The sequence below is a fragment of the Chondrus crispus genome, genomic scaffold, assembly GCF_000350225.1.
Source record: "Chondrus crispus Stackhouse genomic scaffold, scaffold_117, whole genome shotgun sequence".
NCBI lineage: Eukaryota > Rhodophyta > Florideophyceae > Gigartinales > Gigartinaceae > Chondrus > Chondrus crispus.
Window position 1 is genome coordinate 209396 of NW_005178982.1, and position 8174 is coordinate 217569.

An 8174-nucleotide genomic window follows, 5' to 3' on the forward strand; every position below is an offset into this window, starting at 1 on the left:
AGGAACTCCTCGACCCAGGCCTGGATGCGCGGCTGAATCGCGTCGACCATCTATTGGACGCGATTCTCAGTGCCTGCCGACACGGCCGGCGTAACATCCGATGCGGACGCTCTCGTACGGCCCGGTCGCGGTGGCGGTCGCAGCAGGGCTTCCGGGTTCTCCACCCGGGGGCGCGGTGCGCCACTGCCACTGCGGGTGCTCAGACGCCCGGAGGCGGAGTCTTCCCCTTGGTCCGGTCGGTTCATCGTCGAATACGCTTCGCGATCGACGCGGTGATTTCTCAACCTTTTCCGTCCGTACGGTTCTGCGCGTGATCGAGCCACTACGCGTGCGGCTCAACCTCAAGAGTTATCCCCTCCACAAGAGTACCAAAATGTGGGATAAATCCTCTCCGCCCTGGGTTGGGTGAGAGGCGGAGGCTTTAGCGAGGGAGCACGCGGCGCGGACGCGATGCGCTAATTGAACCGATCGGACGAGCTCGGGAAAAGGGAGTGGCTCACTGGCCGGTTACGCGCAGTCGCCCCGTGGTGCGTGAACGGGAGCGACTGGTAACAGGTTAGAAGCCAGCGCGCGCGACAGACAACCGAAAACGGACGTACGTAGGCGCGAAAGGGACGGGGGCGAGCTTGCCCCAGTTTACTGGTGGGGACGAGTGTCAGGTCTTAACCCCTCAGGGAGACGCCTCGGACACCTGTCCCAGTATACAGTACCTGCCGCCTAGTGCGTACCAGGTACTGTACGCCATTAAAAAACTAGCGCCTCAATTCCTAGTTACGGCGCAGACGCTGCAGGTACACGTGTGTACTACTGTACACACGCGCTGCTTACAGACTACCGCACGGATGCCACGTGTGCTAGCGTACACGCGTAATACTAGCAAACTACCGCTTGGCCGACACGTGCACTACTGTACACGTACGCCAGATTACGACCACTCGGCACGAGCGCGCTCCCTACACGTGGGAACACCCGCCCACGTGTACACCGTGCACGGCCGCACGGATAATAATCTCCCCGCGCGCGCGTCCGTCGTTATACTACACTCCGGTCGGACAGGAGAAAAAGACTACACCTCCCGCTGACAGTCCCCGTGACGAGCCGACTCTCGTCTCCAACGAGGGAGAAAGAGACGCACGCCGCCAATTGGCGCCCGACGCAGCCGCCTAGAATGTCCTTGCAGTGACGGAACAACGCGCATGTAACCCGCGAGGAGCCGCGTCTAATACTACAACAAGAAAGATGGACAGGGATCAGTCGCAATCTCCACACGCTATCGATGGCGAAGAATACGTGGTCGACCACGTCGTCGCGCATTGCTATGATGACGACGATAAACTCGTCTTCCGAGTAAGATGGTATGGCTACACGCCGGAGGACGAGACTGAAGAACCAATTAGTCACCTCCGACGGAGCCATGTAATTTCATATTGCAAAAGAAAGGGATTGAATGTCCCAGACTCGATCATCCGAGCAAGACAAGGATAGATTCAAGACAAAGGTGGTTCCTCTTTACCTTAAAAAGAATGACTACACGCCCTATGGTGCTACTGTACGCAAGCTACCGCTTCGAACTTACCGCCAGATGGCGTTGCGAACTCCTCATCGAGCAAAAAAATACAGCAAGGTGAACCCGATCCGCCATTGTGTCACGCAAAAATTTACGTACGACGGCCATTTCGTCGTCCATAATCTCACGAGCCGGAGGAGCCCGGTCAATAAGTATACCGGACCGTACGGTATCGCTCGCCACGCTGGCGTTACTCATCTTGAGTACAGGATCTCCTGCCGGAAAGGGAGTCTCCACGGACGCCACTTGGCGAAGTTCAAAATCCTGTTCGTCATCTTCGACGTCCTCTTTTCGAGAGTCCTCCGGTTGGAGTCTACTGACGTCCAGGGAGAAGCATTGATCCATTCCCCGGCGAGGACCGTCAGAAATAACACGCTTCTCATCAGCAAACTTCTTCGCCCTTTCTGGCATCCATTCTTCCTGCTCCCCCGGACAGCCTCCGCTGTGGGCCCCTCGGATGGAGAACCCGCTCGCAAATGTTGCGTAATTAACGTTGGACTGTTGGCTTTCGCTAAATTACATCCAAATTACAGACAAGAGATTGCGCTCAACATGGCTGTGTAAAGTTTACACGTTTACCAATTGTTGGTTTAGTGTGACGTCAACACAGTTGTGAGGGAATTTTACTGCAAAATTACAATTTACAGTAGTGTCAGATTTTATACTGTAGTGGGAGATTTTATATGAATTTTAGGGAAGCGCGCGCAGACTGTCTGGGAAATCCGGGCCGGATGCGTGGATGCTTCTAGAAGGGATGAGGAGGAAATCAAAGCGTGGAAGGTGGCCGAGTGTCGACAGATAGGACACACCGGACTCTACGGCGAGACTCGACATCCCACTTCCCCAGAAAACACCACCAAGCCCCCTTCGACCGAACAACAACAGTACGTAAATCAACGTTTCATGATTCTTTTCATGTTTCAGGGTGAGTGCGTCTTTCCTCGCTGGAATCACAAGAACATTCATCACGAAAGAACAAGCGAAAGCACATCAGCTCACCCTACCCACACGCACACAACCGTCGCCACTGTTTCCGCTTTCATCGACAACGGCAAGAGTGCCGCGCACTGAACGCGGCCTTCAACCTTCGCGTCCCTGTTTTCCTAACAGCTGGTGCCGTTCTCACGCATAACACACTCCTAACACACTCCGCACCTCTCACCAACTTGCCTTTAGCTATTCACAAAAAAATGCAGGAAAGCTTGCGGCAAGAGACGGGACCAAGTAGAAGACGGCGAAAGATACAGTCTCCCGATGTGTTCATAAGCCATGCTGGTCCGGACAAGCTACTCATCGCACGTCCTCTTTCCAAGAAATTGCAAGCTCAAGGTTTAAATTGCTTCCTCGACAAAATCTCGATGGAGCCCGGGGACTGCGGAGGGGATGAAATGACGAAGGCTATGGAGTCTGCGAAGGTCGGTGTTTTCATACTTTCTCCCGAGTTTGCGGCTCGAAAGTGGACGATGAGGGAACTGCGTTGCTTCCTACGCCGACGGAGTGAGGCGATAGGGAGTGGGATGCGACCACCGACATTGATTCCGGTGTTTTACAGACTAAGCATTCGGGAATGCAAAGAGTTGGAGCCCGATCGGTACCGGGATGATGAAGGAAATAATATTTTTGAAGTGGAAAAGTTTTATAGCGAGGAACGACAGCGCGAAGCGAGCACGGATACGGTGAAGAGAGAGCTACAAGGGTTGGCAGGTATCACTGGGATTGAAAATGACGAAGAGGCAACGAACCACCTGGAAGATGAATTCGGCCATCGTGCAAGGGAACGTCTTGTGAAACGAGTATCTCGGTGGGTGAAAAAGAAAAGTGAGGAGCAAGAAGCCGACCGCCTTCATTATTCCACGAGTGATAGGGAGCTGCGTCAGATTGGGGAACGGGTTGCTTTCGAGCCAAGAGAGACAGAAGGGAAAGAAGCACTTGACGCAGTGCGATCTATGGAGCTGTATGAGCGCGCTATCGAGAAGGGTGAGGACGTCGATGCCATGGTTAGCCTCGGTCTTTTGCTCTCAGAAGGTGCCGAAGGAGTAGAGCGTGACGCGGTGCGATCAGTGGAGCTGTATGAGCGCGCTATCGAGAAGGGTGAGAACGTCTATGCCATGAATAACCTCGGTGTTTTGCTGAAAGAAGGTGCCGAAGAAGTAGAGCGTAACGCTGTGCGATCAGTGGAGCTGTATGAGCGCGCTATCGAGAAGGGTGAGAACGTCGGTGCCATGGTGAGCCTCGCTATTTTGCTCGCAGAAGGTGCCGAAGGAATAGAGCGTAACGTGGTGCGATCAGTGGAGCTGTATGAGCGCGCTATCGAGAAGGGTGAGGACGTCGATGCCATGAATAACCTCGGTAATTTGCTCCAACAAGGTGCCGAAGGAGTAGAGCGTAACGCTGTGCGATCAGTGGAGCTGTATGAGCGCGCTATCGAGAAGGGTGAGAACGTCGATGCCATGAATAACCTCGGTATTTTGCTCGAAGAAGGTGGCGAAGGAGTAGAGCGTAACGCTGTGCGATCAGTGGAGCTGTATGAGCGCGCTATCGAGAAGGGTGACCACGTCGATGCCATGAATAACCTCGGTGTTTTGCTGAAACAAGGTGCCGAAGGAATAGAGCGTAACGCGGTGCGATCAGTGGAGCTGTATGAGCGCGCTATCGAGAAGGGTGACCACGTCGATGCCATGGGTAACCTCGGTCTTTTGCTCTCAGAAGGTGCCGAAGGAGTAGAGCGTAACGCGGTGAGATCTATGGAGCTGTACGAGCGCGCTATCGAGAAGGGTGACCACGTCGATGCCATGAATAACCTCGGTGTTTTGCTGAAACAAGGTGCCGAAGGCATAGAGCGTAACGCGGTGCGATCAGTGGAGCTGTATGAGCGCGCTATCGAGAAGGGTGAGGACGTCGATGCCATGGGTAACCTCGGTCTTTTGCTCTCAGAAGGAGCCGAAGGAGTAGAGCGTAACGCGGTGAGATCTATGAAGCTGTACGAACGCGCTATCGAGAAGGGTGACCACGTCGATGCCATGAATAACCTCGGTCTTTTGCTGAAACAAGGTGCCGAAGGAATAAAGCGTAACGCGGTGCGATCAGTGGAGCTGTATGAGCGCGCTATCGAGAAGGGTGAGAACGTCTATGCCATGAATAACCTCGGTTTTTTGCTCCAACAAGGTGCCGAAGGAGTAGAGCGCAACGCGGTGCGATCAGTGGAGCTGTACGAGCGCGCTATCGAGAAGGGTGAGAACGTCTATGCCATGAATAACCTCGGTAATTTGCTGAGACAAGGTGCCGAAGGAGTAGAGCGTGACGCGGTACGATCTATGGAGCTGTATGAGCGCGCTATCGAGAAGGGTGAGAACGTCGATGCCATGAATAACCTCGGTGGTTTGCTCCAACAAGGTGCCGAAGGAGTAGAGCGCAACGCGGTGCGATCAGTGGAGCTGTATGAGCGCGCTATCGAGAAGGGTGAGAACGTCTATGCCATGAATAACCTCGGTAATTTGCTGAGACAAGGTGGCGAAGGAGTAGAGCGTAACGCAGTGCGATCTATGGAGCTGTATGAGCGCGCTATCGAGAAGGGTGACCACGTCGATGCCATGAATAACCTCGGTCTTTTACTCTCAGAAGGTGCCGAAGGAGTAGAGCGCAACGCGGTGAGATCAGTGGAGCTGTATGAACGCGCTATCGAGAAGGGTGAGGACGTCGATGCCATGGTTAACCTCGGTAATTTGCTGAAACAAGGTGGCGAAGGAGTAGAGCGTGACGCGGTACGAGCTGTGGCACTGTATGATCGTGCAATGGCGGAAGGAAATTCCGGTAACGCGACTTGCAATCTTGCGATGATGTTGAGGGACGGAGCGGAAGGGGTGGAGCGCAATGCGGTGCGTGCGGTGGAGCTGTTTGAGATGGACATCAAGGAACGGAAGCAGAGCAAGTCAATGGTGTGTCTTGGAAACATGATGCGAGACGGGGCGGACGGGGTGGCCCGCGACACGGATCGAGCGATACAGTTGTACGAGATGGCGGTCGAGAAAGACAACAACGCGGAGGCGGTAGCCCAACTTGCGGCGTTGCAGCGGGACAGATCAGACGGCAGTACGCGGCCGCGATTTCGGGTTATTTTTTCATTTTTGCTTTTTGCCTGTTTTTTCATGCAGAAACTGAGAAACTTCATGATTCTTCATGAAGAAAGGACTTTAGACAATGATGGAGATGGGCTGCAGGGACCCTAGGAAAGCATGGGGGATCTCGATTTCGATGGTTGATCGCAATTATCGTTGCAGTCGTCTGAGGAAGGCCGAAGTGGTGATTTTTTCATTTTGCAGCATTATCTGGCAGTTTTTGCGCGCAAATGCGCGAAAAAACATGATTTAATGAAATCGCGCGTCCCGCGTACTACGCGGGACGAGGGTGAGCGAGAACAGAGGAAGGCGGGGGCGGGATGGAAGGCGAGGGCAGCGAGGGCGAGAGAGGTACAGTACCACATGGATAGGCGGCGTAATGTAACACATTTTTGGTGTAATTGTTTTGGTTGTAATTATTATGGTTGTAATTATTATTAATGACAACAGTAACACGTGTATTATAGCGCATTCGTCATCGCCGCGAGGGCCTTCTCCTTCAGCCGGAGAGGAAGAGAGGCAAAAGGGAGGACGACAGGCAAAAGGGAGGACGACAGGCAAAAGGGAGGACGACGGAGCGGGACGGCAGAGTTGTGGGCGAATCTCCGAAACCTGTGGCCAACGGCGACTCGGTGTTAATCGAAAACACTCATCTGTACGCTAACGGTACTCCGTTTCCGGTACTCCGTTTCCAGTAAAGGCAGAGCAGCCGACTTTCCTTACCCGAAAGCACAGCACGGGTCGCCCAGTTTAGCAGATCCCACAGTCGGCCTCCGACTGCTCTGCCGCACCGGCTTGCCGCTCGCCTCGTGACCGTGACCGCAGCAGCCTCAAGCAGGGAAAAGCAATATAACATCCTTAACACCGCGTGGCAACACTCCCGCCGACGCCCGCCAAAATCGGGTCCCTACCCACAGATCCTTCTCGATCTCATTGCAGATATTTCGAACCTCCACGCCCGCCGCCCCCACGCACACCATCCTCGTCTACATGTCTACATGGCTCCGTGACCCACCCCCTGCCGCATGGCTTTCGCCGTCTCGCCGCCGACCCGGCGCGCCCGTCACGTGCCGCGATCTGCATGCCGGGCGCGGCCGCTGCGGCGCGTGGCGCTGCGCGGCTGCGCGACGCAGCAAAACATCGCCCCCGCGCACGCAGTGCTGCGCCGCGCGGCCCACTCGCAGGGCCTGGACGTGGCGCGGCTCAACACCCTCGTGCGGCTCACGGATCTGCTGCTGAGCGAGAGCAAGCGGTACAACCTCACGGCGATCCGCACGCGCGATGCCGTGCTTCTTAAGCACGTCGTGGACGCGCTGAGCCTGCTACCGGCGCTGGATGCGGAGGCCGCGGCCGCTGCCACCGGGCTGCGCGTCGTCGATGTCGGCACGGGTGCGGGGTTACCGGGGCTCGTCCTGGCCATCGCGAGGCCGCAGTGGGACGTTGCGCTGCTCGAGGCCGCGCGCAAGAAGACGCGCTTCCACGACATCGTGGAACGCGAGCTGGCCCTGCCCAACGTGACGTCCGTGTGGGGGAGGGCGGAGGAGGTCGGGCAGAGTAAGATGCATCGGGGACGGTATGACGCGGTCGTGGCACGGTGGTTGGCGGGAATGCGCGTTTGCTGCGGACTGTGCGTGCCGCTGGCAAAGGGGGCGGGGGTGCGTTTTTCACGCAAAAGAGCGTGGGCGCGGGCGCTGAGGAGATCGCCGCCGCGAAGAAGGCCATCAGAAGGCTGGGCGGGAAGGTGGAAGGTGTGCGCGAGGCGTGGCCGTGGGAGTGGATGCAGGGGCAGGGGGAAGAGGCGGAAGAGGTTGACGGAAGGAAGAAGTGTTTTGTGGCTGTACGAAAGGTGAAGGCAACGCCAGCGGCGTTTCCGAGGTTGTCGGGAGTGCCGAAGAAGACGCCTTTGTGAGATGGCGAATAGGTTTGCGAGGAGAGAAAGATGTCGAGAGACCGGAGAGAGGAAAGATGTCGGTTGAGAGATGTGGCAGGGAATAGGAGCGCGTGTTGGGTGAAAAGCACATCAAGCATTGCAAGGGGCGCACATGAATGTCGTGCGAGAAGAAGAGCGCAAGCGCGTTGCGAAAGGCACAGTTCGCTATGGAAATGTGACATACGAAGTAAGAAGTTGCAGAGCAGCCTCGATCGAGAGTTGTGACGCCATTGAGAATTGGTTTATCTCGAGACATTGTTTCGCTGCCGTTCCCCTCCTCCTTCGTGCCCCTCCTTTCGTACCAAGCAGCGGCCTGCCAAGTCTCTGCCATCCGACAACGTCCTTCCCTCTCCCTTCACGGAACGTCGGCGTCGTCACTCGATCCAATGAAGAACACCGTCTCTGCAAGGGGCATCGGCTACCATGTGAGAGATAAGCACTAGGCAAAAGGGAAAGTATCCTGGCCGGCACAGGTGAAACAAGCGGCCCCCAGTGACACACCGACCACGATAGGCAGTCTGATCACCGTCAGCAGCGAGACGGATAAGTTGGAGCGAGAGTA

The 8174-nt window shown here is 55.8% G+C and overlaps 2 protein-coding genes; one reads left to right on the forward strand and one right to left on the reverse strand.

Moving 5' to 3' along the window:
• Nucleotides 1-2757: 2757 nt before the first annotated feature.
• On the forward strand, nt 2758-6392 carry CHC_T00009447001 (Sel1-repeat containing protein). XM_005712812.1 is given in 2 exon segments: nt 2758-5793; nt 5794-6392. The coding sequence occupies 1 exon segment, from the start codon at nt 2758-2760 to the stop codon at nt 5791-5793; it is 3036 nt and encodes a 1011-aa protein (XP_005712869.1). The 3' UTR covers nt 5794-6392.
• Nucleotides 6393-7403: 1011 nt separating this feature from the next.
• On the reverse strand, nt 7404-7943 carry CHC_T00001881001 (hypothetical protein). Its single transcript, XM_005712813.1, has one exon. It carries the CDS (start codon nt 7941-7943, stop codon nt 7404-7406), a length of 540 nt encoding a protein of 179 aa, XP_005712870.1.
• Between the last annotated feature and the right edge of the window lie 231 nt (nt 7944-8174).

Excerpts from the sequence above, each read along its gene's own strand:
- CHC_T00009447001 (XM_005712812.1), top strand. The coding sequence starts at position 2,758 with ATGCAGGAAAGCTTGCGGCAAGAGACGGGACCAAGTAGAAGACGGCGA.
- CHC_T00001881001 (XM_005712813.1), bottom strand. The coding sequence starts at position 7,943 with ATGGCAGAGACTTGGCAGGCCGCTGCTTGGTACGAAAGGAGGGGCACG.